The sequence below is a fragment of the Euleptes europaea genome, chromosome 14 (genome assembly GCF_029931775.1).
Source record: "Euleptes europaea isolate rEulEur1 chromosome 14, rEulEur1.hap1, whole genome shotgun sequence".
Lineage (NCBI taxonomy): Eukaryota > Metazoa > Chordata > Lepidosauria > Squamata > Sphaerodactylidae > Euleptes > Euleptes europaea.
This window is the reverse complement of record NC_079325.1, coordinates 39,469,743-39,494,193: the sequence shown is the minus strand read 5'-3', so window position 1 is coordinate 39,494,193 and position 24,451 is coordinate 39,469,743. Positions and strand designations below refer to the sequence as shown.

The window sequence follows — 24,451 nt, the reverse complement described above, 5'->3', positions numbered from 1 at the left end:
GCCATCCTTGGTTTTGCCGGGCCATATATATAATTCTTGCAGCTAGTGAGGTTCAAAATGCCTGTACAAGCCATCCTTGGTTTTGCCGGGCCATATATATGATTCTTGCAGCTAGTGAGGTTCAAAATGCCTGTACAAGCCATCCTTGGTTTTGCCGGGCCATATATATGATTCTTGCAGCTAGTGAGGTTCAAAATGCCTGTACAAGCCATCCTTGGTTTTGCCGGGCCATATATATAATTCTTGCAGCTAGTGAGGTTCAAAATGCCTGTACAAGCCATCCTTGGTTTTGCCGGGCCATATATATGATTCTTGCAGCTAGTGAGGTTCAAAATGCCTGTACAAGCCATCCTTGGTTTTGCCGGACCATATATATGATTCTTGCAGCTAGTGAGGTTCAAAATGCCTGTACAAGCCATCCTTGGTTTTGCTGGGCCATATATATGATTCTTGCAGCTAGTGAGGTTCAAAATGCCTGTACAAGCCATCCTTGGTTTTGCTGGGCCATATATATGATTCTTGCAGCTAGTGAGGTTCAAAATGCCTGTACAAGCCATCCTTGGTTTTGCTAGGCCATGTATATAATTCTTGCAGCTAGTGAGGTTCAAAAAACTCAATTGGGCTCTGTTTGGAGAGCAAACCGGGCCCGGCTTCCCAGTGTGTGGGAAGAGTGCGGTGGCTGGGGGTGGGTGGGGGACAGGGCCTGGGTTCTGCTCCACGGCCCCTGTTTGCCGAAGCTGCTTTTGTGTTGTGGTTCGCCTCCTTTGCATGCAATGCCTGGCCTCTGTCCAGACAGGCCTGGCCCTAGTGCGAGAGAAGCCGCTCCTTGCCAGGGGGGGTGGGCTGGAGCAAGGGCTGGAGGGGAGGGGACGAAGAAAGGAAGGAGGGGGGAGGCGAAGGAGACAGCGGCTCTGCCTCAAAAAAAAAATCTGCTCTTTTCCATGGCCTCCGTCAGGGGTTGCCATAGGAGCGGTAGTGACAAAAGCAAGGGAGTCTCCAGGGCCTGTGTGGAGGGAAGGAGCAGAGGAGGAGTTTCGGCAAGTTTGATCTGCTGCTGCTGCTGGAAAAGTTGCTTGTGAAGGGAAGGGATGTTGGGAAACTGAGCACAGCTGGATCCATGGCGGTAGAGAGGCTGGGATCGCCATGGTGGAGGTGGCGGAGAGGCTAGGCTGGGCAGGTAGGGCCTTTCTTTCCAGGGCTTCCCTCTTTGCACTTTTCTTGCGGTCCTCATTTTTTTTGGGGTGAGCGCGGGCGCATGTGTAAGCCTGTTTCTTTCTTTCTTTCCTCAAAGACAATGTTGGCAGCTGGCCGGGGCCTCTCCGAACCATAGGGCCTGGCCTAGCTTCTCGCGCCTTCTTGCCACTGCCGTGCAGGAGGGGGCTCAACGGGGTGTCCTGGCGACAGGAAACAGGCGTGGGCAGGAGGGAGGCCAGAAGGGGCTTGCAGGCGCCTCTCCCTCCTTTGTGGCTTAAGGAGAGGACATCAGCTCTGGCTCGGTTCGCCCCTAGCCGGGAAGGGAAGGGGTCCGCCTTTCTCAAGTACAAAAATATTGTCCCGAGTGCGGAGGAAATGCACAGGAATGCACAGTGTCCGCGCAAAGGGGAAATGCGCCTATATTCTTTTCAGCAAACCTCTACAGTGCGGCCGTGATGAAAGCATCCTACGTGAGACATGTGCCAACAGGGCACAACAAATGGGTAATAAATATATAGTACATGTGCGGACAAAAAAACTGATGTGATTCTTGCTTTCTTTAGACAGAATGACTCAGGAAGCTGGCTAGGAAGGGCCTGTTGCAAAACAGACACCATCATACACCCCTAGACAATGGGTACAATTAGGGTTGCCAACCCCTAGATACTGCTGAAATAAATACAAGTAGCTCTATATTAAACAAGATATATTAAAGTGCATAAGGTGACAGTCACCTTATGCACTTTAATATACCTTGTTTATCATAGTCACCTTATGCACTTTAATATATCTTGTTTATCATAGAGCTACTTGTATTTATTTCAGCCGTTCCTGTGCTTACTTCCTAACCTGTGGTAATAGTACAGGGGTGTTAATTTTGGTTGCTTAACCCCCAGGTACTAGCTGGAGATCTCCCGCTGTTACAACTGATCTCCAGCCGATAGAGATCAGGTTCACCTGGAGAAAACGGCCGCTTTGGCATTTGGACTCTACGGCGTTGAAGTCCCTCCCCTCCCCAAACCCCGCCCTCCTCAGGCTCCGCCCCCCAAACCTCCCACCCGTGGCGAAGAGGGACCTGGCAACACAATTATGGGAGGAGAAGGAAGATGTATTTCCTTCCTCCCTCAGGTTTTGGAAGGGGTGACATGAATAACTTTGTTTCCTTGCCTGTCTTTTGGGAAATGCCACCCCGGAATAGATGGTGGGGGTAATGACAGTTTCCGTTCCTTTCTGAATCCTCTTGGGAGCCATGACCTTTTGCATCAGTTTTAGTGCTTGAGGCAGAAAACCAAACTGGGATCTCTCGCAGCAGTAAAAATAAAACCATCAGTTAACGGTTTGACAGTTCCCTACCCTTAATGGCATCCACCTTGAGCCTCAGCAAGAAAGGTGGGCTATAAATGAACTAACTAAATAAATAAACTCCGAAATCTGCAGGCCGCCTAGACCTGCCTTGTGATAGGGCTGACCTTGAGAGATGAGGTCATATGGCTTTGGAGGTAGAGCCTACCCATCTTCCAGCCTAAATGTACACCTAGGATTGCCAACCTCCAGGTAGTACAGATCAGTTCACTTGGAGAAAATGGCCGCTTTGGCAATTGGACTCTATGGCATTGAAGTCCCTCCCCTCCCCAAACCCCACCCTCTTCAGGCTATGCCCCAAAAACCTCCCGCCAGTGGCGAAGAAGGACCTGGCAACCCTATGTATACCCCATATATAATTGAACTATAACGGTTTTCTCACCCTTGGTTTATGTATACGTTGTTAGTAGGGCTGCCAGCTCCGGGTTGGGAAATACATGAGATTTTGGAGGTGGGGCCTGAGGAGTGTGGGGTTTGGAGAGGGAAGGGACTTCAGTGCCATAGAGTCCAATTGTCAAAGTGGCCATTTTCTCCAGGGGAACTGATCTGTATCTCCTGGAGATCAGTTGTAATAGTGGGAGATCTCCAGCCACTGTGTGGAGGTTGGCAACACTAGTTGTTAGTGTGACTTCCTGTCTGAACACTAGATCCCACAAATTTTGCAATCTTTATCCTGTTAAACGATCTTGAACAATCCGGGTAGATGGCCAACTAGATACCTGGGCATGGAAGCTGGGCAATGCACTCTTTACCAAAGTATAGACTTTGTAAGTGTTCCTGAAATTAGCTGCTCTAATACCCAACGTTCGTTGTTTCTAGAGCTTGCATGTTAGCTTCATCATGTTGGACTATCCCAGCAATCAAGTATAGAACATGAATTTAGGGTTGCCAGGTCCCTCTTTGCCACTGGTGGGAAGTTTTTGGGGCAGACCTTGAGGAGGGTGGGGTTTAGAGAGGGGAGGGACTTCAGTGCCATAGAGTCCAATTGCCAAAGCAGCCACTTTCTCCAGGTGAACTGATCTCTATCGGCTGGAGATCAGTTGTAATAGCAGGAGATCTCCAGCTAGTACCTGGAGGTTGGCAACCCTAAGCCTGATGCAAGGACTAAATATTATGCAGCTTGAGGGAAGGAGGGGTTTGGACATTTTATACTTGGGGGAGGACCTAGTGGTTTGGATGTTTCCAATGTCAGATTCAACTGCAGGGAGTTGGATCCCACTGTAGTAGCAGCTTGTTCTTGTTTGGAGGTTCTAGCAGGGGAGCGCAACTATCGTATACCCTTGACCGAAGAACGGTACACTCCGTCTATCTGGGATGGTCGTCCTCTTCCACCAAGCACACAGCTTCGGGAGGGGACGCACATGGAACGGTGAGGGAGGTAGGGAACACCCTCCTAGCCAGCCAGATCGGCCGAATCAACCCTGGTGATCAATGGGTTGACAGATGTCGCAGCCAGATCGCCCTCACATCCATAGTAGTAGCAGCTTGACCCAAGGTTATGTGAGAGAAGGGCACTTTCACACATGCCAAATAATGCACTTTCAATCCACTATCAATGCACTTTAACGATCGTTTGCAAGTGGATTTTGCCACTTCACACAGTAAAATCCATCTGCAAAGTGCATTGAAAGTGGATTGAAAGTGCATTATTCGGCATGTGTGAAAGTGCCCTAAAGAGTGTGATTATACACAAATGTGCAATAATTTTATTTATTACTGTAGTCAAAAAGGGCAAGAGTCCAGTAGCACCTTAAAGACTAACAAAAATATTTTCTGGTAGGGTATGAGCTTTCGTGAGCCACAGCTCACTTCTTCAGATACATATATCTGAAGAAGTGAGCTGTGGCTCACGAAAGCTCATACCCTACCAGAAAATATTTTTGTTAGTCTTTAAGGTGCTACTGGACTCTTGCCCTTTTTGACTACTGCAAACAGACTAACACGGCTACCCACTGTGATTTATTTATTACTGCCATTGTTTTATCCTATTCTATCCTTCCTCCAGGCTTTTGTTATATAAACTATCTGGAGGTTGGCAACCCTACTATCCAGCAGGGATAAAAATGGGAGAGCAGAAAGGACAACGGCCTTTCAGACAGACTGCAAAAATGTGAAAGACAGGAAGAGGGGCAGGAGCTGGTCGGGAGGAGATCTTGTCAGCTAACAAAAGGCTTTGGAGTTGGGAGCAGAAGGCTGACAGATGCTGCAGGGCCTCAGCAATGCATTTCCTCCTTTCTGTGGAGAACTCGTCTTGGAGGAGGATGGCAGGAATCCTGTGCATTTGCCTGGCATCAAAAGGGTCGATTGTGGGTGCTTTCGACCCAAGGTTGAAGCCAGCTGTTTTGGCTCCTTCCTTCCCTCCCATCCCACCGCCTCTTTTTCAGCATAGATGGCTCTCCAGGCCAAGGCAAAGTTTTTGTTCCTCCAATGAGTGTAACAGGACTTTTTTTTAAAAAAAAAGTATGGATGCTGCCAGCTGTTAGCAATTAGCAACTGGATCCGCCCCGCCCCAGCAAGGAGAGTTTAACGCTTTCCTGTCTCTCCATCAGGTCACAGGCCGGGGGCTTTGCCTCTTTTGCTGTCACCCTGTGCTCATGCAGAGGGGAGAGGTTTAGAGGGGAGAGTTGTATATGTAATTGTAATGCAGTAATTGCAGTAAGATGCGTGCATTTGGGAAGGAGAGAGAGAAACTAGCCAGCTACATTTCCCCCAGTATACTCTGATTTTTAAAATGGCTCTAGACTGGAATCAAGTGCATCCATATTGTTTAAAGAGATACTTCGAGGGACTCCTCAGTGCTCACCTGTATATGTTCCAATCATTCCTTTTTACCAAAGACGATCTCTATTTTAGGGGTTATGCTAAAGCGAATGATAGAAAATGATGATAAGAATGCACTGGTTTTCTGCAGCTGATTGTGGAAGCATAAAGCAAAGTCAATGCATTCCTATAGTCATTCAAAAGGAACCAGTGCATTCTATTAGTTATTGTGTGTGTTATGTGCCACCAAGTCGCTTCTGACTTATGGCCACCCTATGAATTAATGACCTCCAGAATGTCTTATTATTAGACCTTTTTCAGGTCTAGCAATTTGCAAACTTGAGGCCTGTGTGGTGCAGTGGTTAAGAGTGGCGAACTCTAATTTGGTGAACTGGGTTTGATTCCCCACTCCTTCACATGAAGCCTGCTGGGTGACCTTGGGCTAGTCACAGCTCCCTCAGAACTCTCTCAGCTCCACCTACCTCACAAGGTGCTTGTTGTGGGGAAAGGAAGGGGTTGTGATTGTAATCTGCTTTGAGACTCCTTAAGTTAGAGAAAAGTGGGGTATAAAAACCAACTCTTCTTCTTCCTGTATTAAGTCAATCTGTCTCATGTTGGGTCTTTTTCTTTTCCTACTCCTTTTAACTTTCCCTAGTATTACTTTATTTCCCAGTGAGTCTTGTCTTCTCATGACGTGACCAAAGTACGATAGCCTCAGTTGAGGGTTTTTTTTAGCTTCTAGAGAGAATTCAGGCTTGATTTGATCTAGAGCCCGCTTATCTGTCTTTTTGGCAGTCCATGGTATCCATAGAACTCTCACCCAACAACATATTTCAGATGAATCAATTATCTTCCTGCCACCTTTCTTCACTGTCCAACTTTTCATCCATGCGTAGTAATGGAGAATGTGATAGTATGAATTATCTTGATCTTGGTCTCCAGCAACCATTCCTTTAATATTGTTAGTCTTTGCTTTTAGTGTCACCTTTTTTTAATGTGTACTTATTGTACAATTGTTGTCTTAGGCTCCTTGTTAAAATATTGTTGGTATGGGTTAACTGCCTCCCCGGCCAAGCTCTTATTTCCCAAGAAAAAATGTACCAGGTGTACTGATTTGTAGATCTTTTAGTGTCTTCTCTAGTTTGCCCCTAAATTTTGTGAGTTTGCTAGAATAATTTCTGGACAGCCTTTTTTTTTAACCTTATGAAACCACACAGACTTACTTAACCTGGAATTCTCTCCAAACCAATGATTTTTATCTCTGCCTCTTTCAGACCTTTGAATGGCACCAACTGACCTCCAGAGAGCACCGCCCAACTGACCCACGGGCTGTGGGGAAACTCTTCCCACATCTCCAAGGATGCTCTGTTTGCTATTCCTACTGCTGGTTGGCTTTTCCTGTTGCTCCAGCTCAGAAGTGAACCCTGGTAGGAGGCTACTAATGCACCATTAAATTGTTGGGTAGATGCTCACTCTGGTTTTATGCCCCAATGCCCAGCGGTTTTTCCTATGTATTTGGTAGTCCTTGTAGCTGCCTGCTGCCCTGTTCTAACTCCTGTGCTGTTTTTTACCAAAGTGTGCATGCTCAAGGAAAAAATGGCTACCTTTTAAAAGCAAATATGGTTGTTTACAAGCAGCGGATATCCTTTTTCACTGGGCATGTGCAGGGCTGTGAAGAAACATAGCACTGGTACACAGAGAGATCTAAGCAGAAGCTTGGGCAGGGGGGCTATTTGGAGAAACCCAACAGGCCTGGTGTAGCCTGCAGACTACCTTTGGAGATACAAGAAGTGCTTGTTATTGGTGAAAAGCCAAGAGTGTTAAGTGCTGGGAAGACGTAACTGTGCTCCATTCCTAGTGAATTTCTTTGTGCTTCATTTCCAGATTCTCTGGGTAACATTTTTATTTTATCATTTATTTGACTTACTCTGTAGTAGTAGTCAGATTTATTGTATAAGACTATAGGCCATTACAATATAAAAGCAATATAACAACTATTTTAAAACCAATATCATTTTTAAAAAATGCACCCGAACAATTCTATCCAGCTTTCCACAATTTATATTCTAATTTTCTTGGCCGCCAGGCCATAAAGTGCCATTCTTGGGGAAATATAGGGATCCAGATCTGATAACAAATAAGTTAATTTATCAGCATCAGATAATGATTGTAATGCAAATAGAATGTTTGCCAAAAACTTATATCAGGGTTCAATGTAAAAAGGGCAGGCCAAAACATAATGGGGGAGATCTTCTACAGACCCACCACATAGGCAAATACGTTGAGCCAGGGTTTGTTTTTGAGAAACTATCTGCAAGAAGTTATGTGGGCATACTTACTCTGGGATGCGATGTAGGGTAAGGGGGTTTCATGACACAAAATCTTGATGAAAAACTCCACATCCAATCACAACTCAAAGTTAATAATGAATATTACCAGCAATTAGTAACCAAAATGAATAGCAGCAGTATGGGCAATTAAAAAAGGGAAAAAATCGCAGGTGATTTATTTAACTTGTTTCTGGGCACTCTCAGGCAAGAGGGTCTCATGACACAGAAATCCTGGGGCGGGGGGAGGGCATACCCAACCGCAATACTAAGTTAAAAACGGTCACTGTTGGCAATTAGAACTGGGCAGCCCCAAGACCCCTGAGGCCTCGATGTTGGAGGCATGCCCACATGGCACCAGCAACAGTAGTTGGCATCCTGTGGCCATTCCACAGAGGGGAAATAAGTGAAAGAAATGCCCCTTGGCAAGGCTCCAATCACATTTCTTTATTCAGCAGAGCAGTTGTTTGGTCCATGGGGCTTAGGGCAAAGACCTGTTTATTTGCAATATACAGTAAGTGTATGTATGTGTTGTACATGAGGGGAGGGGGATAGCAAGTTCAGGAATTGCTGGTCCCAAAGTTAACATCAAACCAGTTCTGAGAACAGGAAAAATGAAAACTGCACCTGGGGAATAGAAAATGGGGTGTGTTGGTTCTCATAAGTGCTTTGTATAATTGGTCGGCTGTCTGTATGCTGATATAAATATTGTGTTGTCCCTCCTTTCTTCAGCAATATGTCGATACCCTTTGGGGATGCACGAAGGGACAATCCGAGATGAGGATATCACAGCTTCCAGCCAGTGGTATGACTCTACAGGACCACAGTATGCACGGTAAGCAGGCGCAGCTGTGGGACTTAGATCTAAAAAGAAGTAGGCCTTCTGTGCATGGGGAATTTGTGTTGGATTTGCCACTCTCTTTATGCACAGTTTTTGCAACTGAATTCTCAAAATACTATGCACAGGTGTTCCCCCCCCCCCAAAGAAATTCCCGGAGTACTTATGCATCAGCAGTGAAAATGTGCAGTGCCGGATCCACCCCCTTTTTTGGTGGTTTTTTTTGGGTGGGGTTGCGCATGTACTCTAGTGATAGATCTAGTAACAGATAGTGAAAAAGGTACCTATGTCTGCACATATGTGAGTCCCTCCCCTGCCTGCACAAATACTGCTTTGTAATTGGCTGTATTCTTTGAAATACGTCACCAGCCCCCACGATCCCCGCGGCAGGGATTCTTTGCTATGACTGAGAACTTGGCAGGGGGCTTAGATAAGACAACTTGAGAAAGTTCTTTCTGTTTTAAGGAAAGTCTTCATTGAGCAAGTAAAAGCTTCTGAATTTGTGAAGGGGTTGTGGACATTTCTGATAGTTCTGGTGATGTTGCTGATTTTCCAGTCATTTTTCTGAAGCCCTGCAAGAAAAAAACAGTGGACCCACTTAGCAAGAAAGTCTGGCTATAATCCTGGTTAGGAACAGGCAATACTGAGCATGATGGACCAGTTTTGTGACTCAGGATAAGGAAGATGCCTGTTAATTATATAGGTCGTTTATCCATGGGAGTTTTACCTGAGGTTCATTGCTGGCTGGACCCACACTTTCCTGTTGGGAATCTATGCACTAGCAGTCTCCAAGCTCAAATCAAGTCCCGCCCCTTTAAATACTGCTTTGTAATTGGCTTACTTTGTAGAGCTTACTGTTTGAGAAAATCCCCCCCCAAACCCAATTGCTGCATTAAAAAGCATTTTAAGAACAAAAAACAAAAAATGGAGTGATCTGAAAGGGGGAGGGGGAGAAATCCAAGCCTCGGTTTTAAAAAGCCTTTCATCTGCTCAGAAAGAGCTCCCAGGAAGCAGGAAGCATTTGAATCCCCGCCTCTTTACACACTGCTTTGTAATTGGCTGTGAGAGAAACCAAGCTTCCTTATCCCGTGCTATGCCTTATGCATGGGGATTTCACTCTGGCTGAGCTCAGGGGAGATGGAAGAATTGGGTTAACAGAGGAACGGGAAGTCCCGGGATCTGTGAGGGCTGGCAGTGAGGTCCTCTCTAATGGATGGAAAACTCATGCATAACTCCAAGGAGCAACCAAGCAGACCGGGGGCAAACGTGAGTGAAAGTATCCATGCATAAACGATCATAGTCTTTATAAAGTTCCACATTCAGAGAGGTTTTGTATTTTCTTCTCTGTTTCCTTCCACATCTGATCTTTGGGGTGTTGGTTTTTTTACCTTTGTTTGCCTCTCTCTCTTTGTATCACTCAGGTTGCTAAGGGAGGAAGGTGATGGGGCCTGGTGTCCGGCTGGCCTCCTGCAACCAGAGGACGTACAGTTTCTCCAGATAGATCTGCATAAACTCTACTTCATCACGCTAGTGGGAACGCAGGGGCGGCACGCACGAGCAACTGGGAAGGAATTTGCCCGTGCTTACCGGATCAACTATAGCCGCAACGGGGAGCGCTGGCTGTCTTGGAAGGACCGTCAGAACAAGCAGGTGGGTGAGAAATAATTGAAACATCTTTGAAGAAGAAAGCATTGCAAACAAGGCCACAAAAGTTACTTGTTTGCATGACAATTTTAGCAGCTTGCCTGCCTGCAGTGTACTAATGTGAGTAGTTTCTGGGATATCAACAGCCTGACAGTAGAAAGGAACAAACTTTTCTAGTCCCCCCCACTACCTTCTGTGCCTACTCATCTGGAGGCGATCATCCAACTTGCTGTAGGCAAAGGCAAGTGGTTATTTTCAAATCTGTGTTACATCTTCTATAATAGGATAGAGGCTAAGCTTAGATTAATCATTTGTGCTTCTGAAGGATTTAATCAGACCCGTTTGTTTGACTGATTATCAGAGATGACAATAAACAGGACAGATTATCGGCATAAGGGGAGGGGCTGTGGCTCAGTGGTAGAGCATCTGCTTGGCATGCAGAAGGCCCCAGGTTCAATCCCCAGCATCTCCAGTTAAAGGGACTAGGCAAGTAGGTGATGCAAAAGACCTCTGCCTGAGACCCTGGAGAGCCGCTGCTGGTCTGAGGAGACAATACTGACTTCGATGGACCGAGGGTCTGATTCAGTATAAGGCAGCTTCATGTGTCCAAGGCTTATCAGTGGTATGCGAGTACCACAGTAAGGTGTAATTTTTTTTAATGTTTCAAAAGACTCTTTGATTTGTGTTGTCAAAATGCTTTCTATGGGTTGTGTTTAATTTTGAACAAGTGAGATGCTGCTGCACGTTGGGTCTACATAGGTGTTCTGTCACCTGATATGGGAAGGAAGCCCTCTTCCTTAATCTCAAAGCAGGCTGAGGGAGAGGTAATGCTCAGAGATAAAGACTGTTTCTTTACAAGAAGGGTACAGCCATCTGATACTTGTTGCCTTTGGAAAATGGCAAAACAGAGGCTAGGAAAAGACTTGACTAGGTGCCCTAAAGTAATTTCTTGACAGGTCTACCTTTGAAATGTTGGTCCTTGCAGAAATTACCGTTGTCCAAAATCTTTGGGATCTGGGATTAGGTAATGACACGCCTGTTGTGGCCATGGGTAAAAGACCTAAGAAGACTTACAGCTTTACTGGTCAACTAGTTTCAAGTCCACTGGCACCTTAAAGACCAACAAAAATTTTGGGGTACAAGCTCTCTTCGTCAGATACTGAACCAGCTGGGCAGGCCGTACGTCTTTATTAACAGTTAACCAAATTTCAACTGGGCAGAATCTAGCAATGTCTTCTGTGTTCTAGGTGATTCAAGGAAACATTGACACTTACGACGTTGTTCTGAAAGATCTGCGCCCACCTGTCATCGCCCGCTACATCCGAGTGATCCCCGTGACCGAGCAGCCCATGACCGTCTGCATGAGAGTGGAGCTCTATGGCTGCGTTTGGTTTGGTAAGAATTCACAGGGCAGCAGAAGATGGGCTCCTTTCCTCTCTGTGGTGCATAGCAGCTTGCTGGAGGAAGGAGCTGCTAGCACCACTACTACAGATGGCCGGGGGTGGGTGGGTGGGTGGTATTGCAGCTAATAGTTCAGCAGAGATCACATAAGGTCCTCAGCCTGAACAATTCATAGCTTGGGTACAGATCCATCTGCTGCCAGGTTACTCAGTCTTCCTGACTTGCTTGAAAGCCTGCTTGCTTCCTACCTTGACTGCACATCTGGGTGGCACCACCTTCATCTAATCCATGTCTCCTAACATGGGCCTGGAGTCCACTGGTAGCACAGAGACAGAAGAGATGGAAAGAAGAATCTGGCCCCATCCTTGGCTGCTTCTTGCCCAGTGGCTCATATGAGCAGAAGGACTGGGATCTTCTTGCTGACACCTAAATCTCCTTTTCCAGATGGCTTGGAGTCCTACACCATGCCGGAGGGAGGCATGATTGCAGCTCCTGGTTACCCCATTGTTTACCTGAATGACTCAACCTACGATGGTTACCAAGAACGCAAGTAAGAGGGGCCTGGGGAGGAGCGGAGAAGAGACATCTCACCTCACTTGTTAGTCTATAATGGTACTTAGAGTGTGCCAATTCCACTCAGATATTTAGATTACACACACAGATATTGCAGACACAATATTTGCAGGATAATAGGGCCAGTTTGGAAGTGCTCTCCCCGTGTCCATGTCCATGCCATTTTCTTACCAGTGTTTAGGTCTGGGGGGGGGGGGGAAGATTCTGCAAAGTGGGTTGGTTAGCACTCTAGATGTTACTCAGACACCTTAACTCTGCCAATCCTCAGAGCAGTTTTGCTGTTCTTTTTTGGTTTTTTTTTTTTTACATAAAAAAGATGTAAGTTAATGCAGCATTTGAAAAAAAATGTTAGAGGTGGGCTGCCCAACTGAAGTATGATATAATTGGTGAAGAATCCACTGTGATCTTTCTTGTGTCTTGTGTGCCTTAACCCTTAAAGGGCTAGAGACTTATTTTCTCTTCATGAAAATTAAACATTCAGGAAAGGGGCCTGGGTAGGCACATAGCACAAAGGGGGGTAGGGGACTTTTTATTATTTTCATTTTCATTTTTACTTTTTATATAATATCAATTGTATAATCTCTTTTTTATTTTAGTGTAATTTTTCTGTTATTGTTTATACTTGTGTTTTTTTTTGTTTATTAAAAAATTTCAATTAAAAAAAAGGAAAGGGGCCTGGAGTAGCATGGGGAAGAAGGTGATGTGCCCCCCCATTAACGTAGAGTCCAATGGAGTAATGAGGGCAGGAGGCTGGTTTTGAGCTTACAGCTTGCTTTATTGGCCAAGGAATCATAACTGGGTGATCCAGGACACAGACAATGAGCTCTGCAATCCTGTCACACAGAAGGAGGGGCAATGCAAGAGGTTTTATAGACATTTGACATTCCAATTACATTCGATGTTAGCTTGTCAATGCAATGTCATTAGTTTCTACAGCGCCTGCGTGAGCTTTGCTACATTAATGAATAGAACTCTATTGTTCCCTTGCAGGGTGAAGCGAAACTTAAAGGAGGAATAGGTGGGAGGAAGGCTGTTCCCTTATGTGAGAGGAAAGATTCCAGCCTTTGGCATGTGTGTGTGTGCCTACTTGCTGAAGGAAAGGGGGGGGGCACTGACAAGCAGCTTCTGTGGGTATGCGTGTAGTTAGGTCGGCACAACAAAGGGAGTCAAATCTTCACCCTCAAACAACAGTTCTGAGGCCTGGTACTCACATTTGGTAATCATGCAGAGAATTATGTGGTCACTGCACCCACTGTCTCTTTGTATGGCATAGTTATTTGAGTGGCATATTGATTTGACATGGATCTCCCATTCTCTTTTTCCTATGTGAATTGTTTGTGGAAGGTGGGAGTGGCTTAGAGTAGTACCCCATCATGCAAATTGCAGTGCGGTGTCTGGGAACAGCGTTCCTGTCAACCACATGGAAGAACCTTATTCGGGCGGCAAAGGAGAGGAATTCCTCCTAGTTTTGGAAGCTGATATCCAGACATTCAGCTAAGGAATAAACTCCTTTAAGCTCCCATGTCTTTCCAGCTGCCTGGGAATTTTATTTCCAGAATATGTTCAAGGACTCCCCTCAGGCACTCTATTTGAAGAAGATTGAGGACTTACCTCTATGGCCCCCTATGGTCTCTGTAGGGGAGATAGACTCCCTAATTACTCAGAGGAGGGAAAGCTCCAGGCGCCAACTTTATTCCACCTGAGCTTCTGAAGAAAAACAAAGGGTGGGCTCCTCTCTTGACCTCCCTCTTCATTACATAGACAGGACTGGGCATATACCAAAGGATTGGGGCAGGGCTATTGTGATACCCTTCTTTAAGAAGGGCAAGAGAGACAACCCGGCCAATTACAGACCCATTAGTCTACTTAGTGAAGTGCCTGGTTGTCTTATAGAGTCCAATGATAGACAACAAGGAGGAGGTTAAGTTAAAAGCAACAGTTCTTTATTTAGCTAAACACAGACCTGGGGTGAAATAACCACAGATAAGATGCAGGGTTACTCACCAGAGAACAAAGGAAAGTCAGTATCATTTATGCATTCGAATGGGGCAGGCCCATGGCTGCTGACAAGCAGATTGATACACAAAAGCACCAATGCACATTAGGTGTCTACTTCACTCTAATTAGCATAGCCTATAGATATTGCCCAAAGGCGTTCACTGAGCGAATGCTTGATCTCCTGAGTTAGGAAGTAGAAAACACATTCCTAAGGATAGAGGTAATTCAGAGACAGCTTTCTCTACTGGTGACTGGCAGTACCAGGCACAGAGAGCATGATTTGTTGGTTCATGGCTCCCGGATGCCAACTTCCCCAAAGCTTCCATGTGTGTGCATATGAGTACATAGTATTTTATACCAGCCCTTATATCTGGGCATTACATTAGTATTATAAGCAAAATGTATGCCAAGCACCTCCACACTAAGCGGTGTCTGGAAACAGCGTTCCTGTCAACAACGCATGAAAAATACAGAGACAGCAATAGAACAACCTGGTGGCACTGTGCCTCATTGGGAACGTGATGGCTGAGCAGATCACTCGCCAGAACACTTGCGCTTCCACTTGGACATAAAACACCCCCCATCCAAGCAAAACACATCAGTGAAAAATAATTTTTAAAAAACTCCTGCAGATGCATGGCTGCGCTCAGAATTGCCCAGTGGGAAAGACGTACACACAGACCAGCCCTGTGAACAGTGCTCCTATTGCCTTGGAAATGTTATCGTGAATACCAGGCCTCCATGTAGGGATGCTTCTTGGCAGTATGTAACTGTTAAAGGTCTCTCCCCAGGATTTTGCATAGTGGTTTGGGGCAGCTGACGGATGGAGTTCTGGGCCTGGATGATTTCACGAAGAGCCACCAGTACCGTGTGTGGCCGGGCTATGACTATGTCGGCTGGAGGAACGACAGTTTCCCAGGCGGCGCTGTGGAGATGGAGTTCCAGTTTGACCGACAGAGGAACTTCACCTCCATGAAGGTAAAGCCTTTGCAGGTCAGCAGCCCTTCGTGGATTAATTAAGGAGCATGTAGGCTGCCTTTCTGCTCCCCGCCCCCCGTAGGCATTTGAGGCAGCTCACAATAGGAAACTAGCAGTGTAATCCTAAACAGAGTTAACACCCATTGAAGCCAATGAGTTTAGAAGGCGATAACTCTGTTTAGGATTGCAACCTGAAGAATACTTTCCTGGGAGTAAGCCTCATTGAATAGACTTGAGTAAACCTGCTCATGATTGCTCTCAAAAACATCTACAGAGCAATTTATGTATATTTGTGTGTATGTGTGTGAATATATATAAAGTTTCTCTAGTTGTAATTTTTCACAGTTGACTTTGTGATTATCACTTTAATCTAGATTATTATTTTGTAGGGGGTGGGTGTGTATAGATATATAAGAATATTTTGGGTCATTCTGATTGGCCCTATTAAAAATGTATGACATGGATTTTCTTTCTAGTTCAGGGTTTTGTGTGACTGTTTACAACTTTTACAACACGCAAATATAGCTGTTTACAACTTTTTTTGAGTGGCATTTCTGATATTCGGAAGAGCAGCACAAAAATTACGAAACTCGTGATTTACACACACAGAAGTATGTTATAAATAAATTCATTGCCAAAGGCTTGAATGAATGGGATGGGCTCCATTCATTGCCTAAAAGATGCCAAGGATAGGGCAAGGCAAACATCCCTCAGGAGGGAGTTGCATAAAGTATAATTGAGGATGGTTCAAACACCTGCTTTGCATATAAAAGTTCCCAGGTTGGATCCCTGGCATCTCCAGATGTCACGGTAGCCCATGTTGGTGAAGACCCTCTCCAAGACCCTGGAGAACTGCTGCCAATCAGAATATGCAACACTGGGTAAGATGGACCATGGTCTGACTCAATTTAAGGCGGCTGTGTTCAGATTTAGGGAGGGGGCTGTTGCTTGAGGCAGAGCAGCTGCTTTGCATGGTGAACATCCCAGTTTAGTCCCTAGAATCACCAGTTGAACGGTCTAAGATAGGAGATGTTGGCAAAGACATGGGGCAAGACCAGACTTTGAAAGTATTCCAGTATCTGATTCAGTTATCCCAGTTTTGATTTCATTTCTCACAAGGGAAAAATGAACCTGTGAATTTTTATTTTCACATCTTGTTCTCTTTCCACATGTGAATATATTGTTTTTGCTGTTAACATTGCAAAGTGCATTAAAATGATTTCTGCACTCATGGCATTTATACAAGTAGTGTAAAAGAAACAGATTCATTAGCCACCACTGTGAAAATTAAGTGAACCAAATACGATGGCAGTATATCAGATGAAAAAGAAACAAGCCCAGTAGGGCTTGATTGGCTCATTCATCGAAAAACCCTTCTCTGCCTGAGACCCTGAGAAGCTGCTGGCAGTCAGAGGGGACAGTGCTGAACTAGATTGAACAATGTCTTTCTTGTTATATGGTAGCTTCATGTATTGCTAGGTGGGGTGCAACTACAGAAAAGCCCCTGGTTAACAATGGCTGGTTTCTCATGCCTGCCTTTTCTGCACATGGAAGAGCACAGAGAACAGCCACTGTATCTTTCTCCCCCTCCTTTCCCCTTTCAGATTCATAGGTGGGGTGCAACTACAGAAAAGGCCCTGGTTAATGATGGCTGATTTCTCATGCCTGCCTTTTCTTCAAGTGGAAGAGCACAGAGAACCGCCACTGTATGTTTCTCCCTCTCCTTTCCCCTTTCAGGTCCACTGCAATAACATGTTTTCCAAGGGGGTGAAGATCTTCCAGAGGGTGGAGTGCTTCTTCAAGCTGCGGTTGATTGCAGAGTGGGAGTCTGAGCCCGTGGGTGTGGACACTGTCCTGGATGATAAAAATCCCAGTGCACGGTTTGTGACTGTCCCCCTCAACCAACGTGTGGGCAAAGCCATCCTCTGCCACTTTTACTTTGCTGACACCTGGATGATGATCAGTGAAATCTCCTTCCAATCAGGTGAGCAGAAGGAAGCAAATTCTCAGAGCAGTGATTCATGCAGGGATGTGATGGGAACCTTCTCCCGTGAGCTGATGGTTTTGCTGTGGCTTTTGCATTGGCAGGGATTGAATTACGTGGTTACACCCAGTGCTGAGAGATGGCAGAAAAAAAATTCCCCAGTAGAAGTTGATTAGGCAAAGGCAGAAGAGAGCTGCAGCAGGCAATCTCTTCTGTACAGGATGGTTAAATGAAAAAGAACCTGTAATTAAATTTAATTTATCAAAGCATGCTAACAGTTCTCTCAAGATACAGTGTAGAAATTATAGCCATAGACCTTCCCATTGGCAGTCCTTTGGAGACAGAGGTATTGCCTTTGGGTGACCCTGTTGTCGCGGTTCGGGCCGTTAAGTGCCTACACTCTTAGAATGTACCATTTACTGAGAAATGGAGTTATCTTATTCAGCAAGACACCACTAGACCGGAATCAACGGTTCCTAGAAACTTGTTATTGCTTCTAGGACATCTTTTGAACACGCCAATAAATTTATAATAATGGACAAGAGTAGAAGTATATATAAAAAACACATTTATTTACATTATACAATATATGCTTTTTGGTTGCAAAGCCTTAAAATATCATATAAGGATAGACATCATTAGTCTTAAACATGTTTATGTAGCAAGTAATCATTCACATTCTCTATGCCTCCATAAAGGAGTATCTTAGTCAGAATATATTCATAAAGTATCCTTAGTGCAATGCACCTTCATTCAGAATATAAGGTTACAGAAATCCTGTCAAAATATGGTTAATTCTTTGGAGAAAGATTTGGTTAGAAACATCCTAACTTAAATCATTAAAAACATCATAACATTTCTGTACAGAAGACACACTATACCTTGCTGTGTCATCTGTGTCACCTGGAGTCCTTTAAAGACTTCTATTAATATTCTTAACTGATCATCATTAAGATCAGGTATTTTGTATGTACATGCTATGCATGCTCTTTCTAGTTTTAGACAGCAATGCTGAATATATAAATACTATGTGTTAGCTTAAAGCTATTTACAGTCTCTTTGACTGTGCCAATCTGTGTATGTGCATTGTGCATATCTCACAGAGTACAGAGAATCTCCTTTCCCTTCTCTGGTCTCTTGCTCTGAGGAGGTTCAGAAGTCCCTCTGTTAAGTAGAGGACGTTCTGACACAATCTCAGAGGTCTAGCTATTAGCCCTGTATTCAGGATGCTTCTTAGCATTGGTAAGCCAAATAGGCTTAGTCTGTAAGAATCCATAAATCTGATGGACTCTCAGTGTTCCAATACATGGAAAGATCACTGCACTTAGATTCCCATTCAAAGAATAGGAATTCTAAGGGTCTCTATCCTCTTCTAGGAATAGAGCAGTCTCACAAGAAGACTGTAAGTAAGATATGTTGAAATATCCAGATCTTGATATTTCAAGATATCTGAGAACTTCTGTCCACGCAAGGATCAGAGTTTCAATGTTTTACATCTCAAGCCTTTTGAGATGGAGAAGTGCTACATCAGACAGCTGCAGTCTGCCAGTCATAGCATTCTAAAATGCAAGCTGGACTGTGGCTGGTATTTATACTATTTCTAGACCCATTAAGAGTGAAGATTGTTCCTTTCTCCTCTTCCTTAGCCCTCGAAAGGGTACTTTTATTTCCCTTTCTTATCCAAAACCAGGAGCTTAGTGGTTTCTTCTCCTGTCTTCTGATATCTTGTTGTCCAAATATGGGCATCCTTTTCTTTCAGTCCTCTGTGCCTAAAGTATAAATACTTATTTCTGAGTTACATGATCACATTACATATTTAATTTCTATACCATCCTCTTCGTTAGGACTATACGCATTAAATGAGACTACTTAGAAATCTGTAGCACAACGTTTAACTATATAACTCATGAAACACAATTATTGTTTACATTTGTCACTTGTAACATCTTTTAGTAACTGACAGCCTTGGGCAGATTACAAAAGGCAAGAAAGCTTGTTACTCTTATCTTTAGAGAACTATAATGTCTTTAGGCTATATTTTAAGCACAATTTCAGCTATTAATGTACTCTTAGTATATTAAGATATCTTGAAAAGGCCATTTAAGATTCTGACATCTGGCAGCTGAGTCAGAAAGGTGACTTTTACACTGCCCCTTCAAGGACAAAGCCAGAGTAACTTTAGTAGTTAGCTTTGATAGAGCTAACCTTGAGAGTAGTCAGTCAGCCCGACACAGAGCTTAGCCTGTCAGCATGACACAGACTTTCATTATACATTACACAAACCTCTGTATGTGTATGATGTGTTTAAGCTCTATATGGAATTAATTCTGCACATGTTCATAAGATACCATGATCATGTCAGAGACTGCTACACTGTCTTGCCCGCCTTGTCCTGGCTCCACTCAGTGCGGAATGTCCAGGCCACGAATGATACATTACTCTTTTGTTTCTCTAGCAGACATGGATGCTGTCAACCCCACTGTGGTCACTGTGGCTTTAAGCACAACAATGGAAGTGTTCTTATCGGAGGAACCCAATGTGACGGAGGGGACTTGGGGTAAGAAGGGGACTCAGTGGCCACAGCCAAAGCAATGTAAGCAAGCTTGCTGACAAAGGAAGGGAGCACCATCCCTATGCCGACAAGCAAAATCAATTGTGGCTTCTCAGTTTAGAAAAAAAAGACAGCGAAGTGGGGGAAATGCATCCCAGAGGGGGTAATTGTGTCAGCTTACTGCATCAAAAACAAAGGCCTTTTATGCAAAGACGTTTCTGTGTGGTCACCCCCCCCCCCAGCTGCTTCGGGCCTTTTTTTAAATTAGGCATGCCTTTTCCACCTATCAGTGGTTGCCTTGCTCTCCCCGCGTTTTGCCTGCATTTTCCAGATTCTGGCTAAGACAGCCAGAATCTGGAAAAGGCAGATCCAAAAAGGCATGCATAATCAAAAGGAAACCCCAAAGCAGTCGGTGGAGGTGATTCCGGTGAAACGTCCCTGCATAAAAGGCCAAAGCCGTCTTGAGGTAACCTCAACAACTAATGGATATGCTGTGGCAGAATACCACAATAATTCTGTAATCCTTTAAGGTGCCACAAAACTCCTGTTGTTGGGTTTTGGGGATGTGAATGAGTCTGGTTTTATGTAAAGCGACATCTGATGGAAGTCCCAAGCACTCCTTCATCCAAAGGAAATGTAACAGTGCAGCTCTAAACAGAGTTACACCCTTCTAAGTCTGTTGAAGTCACCAGCCTTAGAAGGGTGGGACTCTAGGACTGCACTGTAAATCCTGTAACTCTGTTCCTGGAACATCTCGCTGCTTGGCTGCAGGAAATGCATCACGATATCTTTGCTTGTCCATTCAGGGACCACCATATTGTTTGCCACGAGCCCCTGGACCGCACCCAAAACTGAGGAATCGAGCACCTCCAGCTTGGTCGGCTGCCTTGTGGCCATCATCTTGGTTCTCCTCATTATCATCATCGCCATCCTGTGGAGGCAGTACGCCCAGAAGCGGCTGGAGACGGTAATGTGCGTCCCGCAGCGTGCTGGCTCACTTGGGAAACCTCAGGCTCCACCGTCCCAAGCTCTGTTGTCCCTCTTCCAACAAGGAGAGGGATCGGCCCCATTGATGGGTACTTCGGTATTCCTGGGAGCCAGTTCATCAAGTTTAGTACCTGTATGTGTCCTCCAAGGGGGCGCAGGTGTGGGTGGCAGCTTAGATCAGGATAAAGAGGCCAGAGGGAGAAGGTTAAATGTTTCTTGGTCCTGCACCACTTCTGTGACTTGATCTGGGCACCCACCAAAAAGCAGTTTTGGTGAAACTTTAAAAAGAAATAAAAGGGCCGCACCAGTAACAGGCAATAAAATAAGGCCAATGGTGCAAAATAGGTTAAAATATTTTTTTATTACCATGCTGCTTTTTAGATCCTATTTGTTTAGAAAATGTATATGGTTGGCCTTTCCAGTGACCTACGTAGCATGGCTCCCAAAGTAAAAAATGGCAAAATCATAAAAACACAAAATTAATTAAAATGAACACATTGTTAGAAACCCTGCCAGAGTATTAAATCAGAATAAAATATTTGTGTGTGTGTTAAGTGCCGTCAAGTCGCTTCCGACTCATGGCGACCCTATGAATGAAAGTCCTCCAAAATGTCCTATCTTTGACAGCCTTGCTCAGATCTTGCAAATTGAAGGCTGTGGCTTGCTTTATTGAGTCAATCCATCTCTTGTTGGGTCTTCCTCTTTTCCTGCTGCCCTCAACTTTTCCTAGCATGACTGTCTTTTCCAGTGACTCTTGTCGTCTCATGACGTGACCAAAATACAATAGCCACAGTTTAGTCATTTTAGCTTCTAGGGTCAGTTCAGGCTTGATTTGATCTATAACCCATTGATTTGTTTTTCTGGCAGTCCACGGAATCCGTAACACTCTCCTCCAACACCACATTTCAAAGGAATCTATTTTCTTCCTATCAGCTTTCTTCCAGCTTTCACACCCATACATAGTAGTAGGGAATACGATGGCATGAATTAATCTAATCTTGGTGGCCAGTGACACATCCTTACACTTCAAAATCCTTTCTAGCTCCTTCATGGCTGCCCTTCCCAGTCTCAATCTCCTTCTGATTTCTTGGCTGCAGTCTCCCTTTTGGTTGATGGTGGAGCCAAGGAATAGAAAGTCTTGAACAATTTCAATTTCCTCATTGACAACCTTAAAGTTGTGTAATTCTCCTGCAGTCATTACTTTTGTTTTCTTGATGTTCAGCTGTAGTCCTACTTTGGCACTTTCTCTTTTAACTTTCAGCAGTAGTCGTTTCAAATCTTCACTATTTTCTGCCAATAATGTAGTGTCATCAGCATATCTCAAATTATTAATGTTCCTCCCTCCAATTTTCACTCCACCTTCATCTAAATCTAATCCAGCTTTCCTAATTATATGTTCTGCATATAGGTTGAATAAAATATTTAGCCACCTAAAATGATCCTTTTGGAACAGTCCTCAGGCTACAAGCAGATGGTACAGACAATGGAAAAAAAAACCCAAGTCCCTTAGTTAAAGCCTGAGTAAAAAGAAATGCTATGGCCTGGTACCTACATAGGGTTGCCTGGTCCCTCTGTGCCACCGGCGGGAGGTTTTTGGGGCGGAGCCTGAGGAGGGCAGGGGTTGGGGAGGGGAGGGACTTCGATGCCATAGAGTCCAATGGCCAAAGCGGCCATTTTCTCCAGGTGAACTGATCTCTATCAGCTGGAGATCAGTTGTAATAGCAGGAGATCTCCAGCTAGTACCTGGAGGTTGGCAACCCTATACCTACAAGAGAATAGGGCAGGCACCAGGCGAGCCTCAAGGGGGAGGGAATTTCAAAGACCACCACTGAAAAATCCTTGTCCTGTCACAGAACTCTAGTGTAATGTGTGGTTTGTTTCTTTCCAAAAATAAAGCAACTACGTTCAAGAGGAGACTTGAATCCAGGGAGCTCTAAATCCACTACCATCTGGGCCTACAAGCCTTCTAAAAAAACCCTTTCCACTGTCTTACCTCCTCCATGTGCAGCCTATTGTGTTCTACACAGGCCTTCACCAACATTCTTGTTCTCCCCTAGGCTCCTCGGCGAATCCTGGAAGAAGACGCCACTGTCCGACTGTCTTTCTACAGCTCCAGGATTGTCAGCGGTCAGACACAGATCCACCAGACCAACCCCACCTACGAGAGGGTCTTCCCATTGGACCTGGAATATCACCAGCCCACCACCATGCTCCAGAAACTGCCTGAGCTCTCCCAAAGTGCTGAGGACTCAGGTAGGAAGTGGTCAACGATAGGGGAAGTGCAGCTCAGGGAACATGGGCAGACACGGGTGAACTCTATCCCATTCTGGAAGCAGCCTTTGAACTGTAAAATTAACATATAAAGCCCATACCAATATTTCTCCTAGGGTTTAGTCCTTAAAATAACAAGTACATACTCAGACATGGAGTTTTGAGGCTCTTTTACAGCAGAAGGAACGAAGTAAGAAAACACAGGCCATTTATAAAGGGTTAATTTTATAAATTAACTCAAAGCTCTTTTTTTAAATGCAACCTTTAAAATGCCTATTCACTCCCCCACTCGCCTGCTCCTTTGTTCCTTCATTTGCATAGTCATTAGCAATCGCCGTTTGCATAGCTAATGCACGGCTGTGATTTTGCATGGAGCAAACACAAAAGGTCGCATTAAAGAAATGTGAAGCTGGTATGCCCCTCTCAGTCTCTTTGCGGTCACTTCCTGAATGACGGTTCAGTGTGAAAAACTCAAAAAATTATGTGTGGCACTTCAGCCTGGAATGCGCTGCTAATTATCAAGCATAAATGGCCACAGATTTATCCATGGTCGGTCCCAGGTTTTGGGAGGCCCTGGGCAGAGAGTTCGCAGGTCCCTTCTGCCCACCACCAGGCCCTGTTCACACCCTCATGCCCTCCCACCTGCCTGTGTGTGCTTCCCCTGCCTGCTCAAAAGAGCTCCCACCACCCTTTGTTGTGGGACATAGTAACAAGGCTTCTGCACAAAGGTAACGATTACTGGTCATGACATCTTGATGTTGAGTGTTGCACCTGAGGGTTGTCCAAGTCAAGTCTTCCTTTGTCTCTTTCAGCCTGCAGCGGTGATTATGCTGAGCCCGATCTCACCAAATGCACACCTCACCAAGGCTTCCAGAATAATGTCCCACACTACGCCGAGACGGATATTGTCAGCCTGCAGGGTGTGACTGGCAACAACACGTACGCTGTGCCGGCCATCACTGTTGACTCCTTGACCAAGAAGGACATCTCCGTGGCTGAGTTCCCGAGGCAGCAGCTACGGCTGAAGGAGAAGCTGGGGGAAGGGCAGTTTGGGGAGGTAGGTGTCCTCCTTCTCCAAAAACAGAGAGCTGGTGTAAGTCATAAGACAGGCCAATGGGCTGATGGGAGATGGTATCCTGCCATCTGATGGCCAATCCACTGGATGGGTGCTACTTTGCAATTGTATCTTTTTGGTATGAAGACAAGATGTAATATTAAAAGAGAAACCACAATATGATCTTCACCTCTACAGAAGGAATCCAGTTTCCTCCAAGAGCCTAACTACACATTTCACTGTTTCTGGGTCTACCCGGGATCCTGTGAAGCAGACGGGTAGGGAGTTCCGTGTTGAAACTTAATTCTAAGACTCATACAGACTTGATTCGGATCAGGACCACCTGAGGAGAGGGGGCTTGGGCCTTCCCATCTGCACTGTTTTCCCAACCTGAAACAGTCCCAGGAGGTTGCTATTTGCCTTGCTGGGGAAACTTATGTGTAGCTTGTTAGTATGCACATGTAAGCTTCCTAAACAGGGCATATAGTGGCACCTTGGGGTTGGTACAGGTCAGAAAAAGGGTGCAGGG

The 24,451-nt window shown here is 45.0% G+C and overlaps 1 protein-coding gene across 2 annotated transcripts in view; it reads left to right on the top strand.

The window, feature by feature from the left end:
- The first annotated feature begins 954 nt into the window (after positions 1-954).
- Positions 955-24,451, top strand: part of LOC130486764 (discoidin domain-containing receptor 2-like) — a 28,690-nt gene continuing 5,193 nt past the window's right edge. Inside the window, exons 1-12 of one of the 2 annotated variants that reach the window (XM_056860058.1) lie at positions 955-1,177; positions 6,591-6,743; positions 8,376-8,478; positions 9,903-10,131; positions 11,373-11,520; positions 11,971-12,076; positions 14,889-15,075; positions 16,813-17,059; positions 19,518-19,616; positions 20,417-20,577; positions 22,655-22,850; positions 23,681-23,925. In XM_056860058.1, the coding sequence (XP_056716036.1) occupies positions 6,677-6,743; positions 8,376-8,478; positions 9,903-10,131; positions 11,373-11,520; positions 11,971-12,076; positions 14,889-15,075; positions 16,813-17,059; positions 19,518-19,616; positions 20,417-20,577; positions 22,655-22,850; positions 23,681-23,925 (1,788 nt within the window). In that variant the 5' untranslated portion in view covers positions 955-1,177; positions 6,591-6,676. Of the gene's footprint in view, positions 1,178-6,590; positions 6,744-8,375; positions 8,479-9,902; positions 10,132-11,372; positions 11,521-11,970; positions 12,077-14,888; positions 15,076-16,812; positions 17,060-19,514; positions 19,617-20,416; positions 20,578-22,654; positions 22,851-23,680; positions 23,926-24,451 lie in introns of both variants that reach the window. The other variant, XM_056860057.1, reaches the window with a different exon arrangement.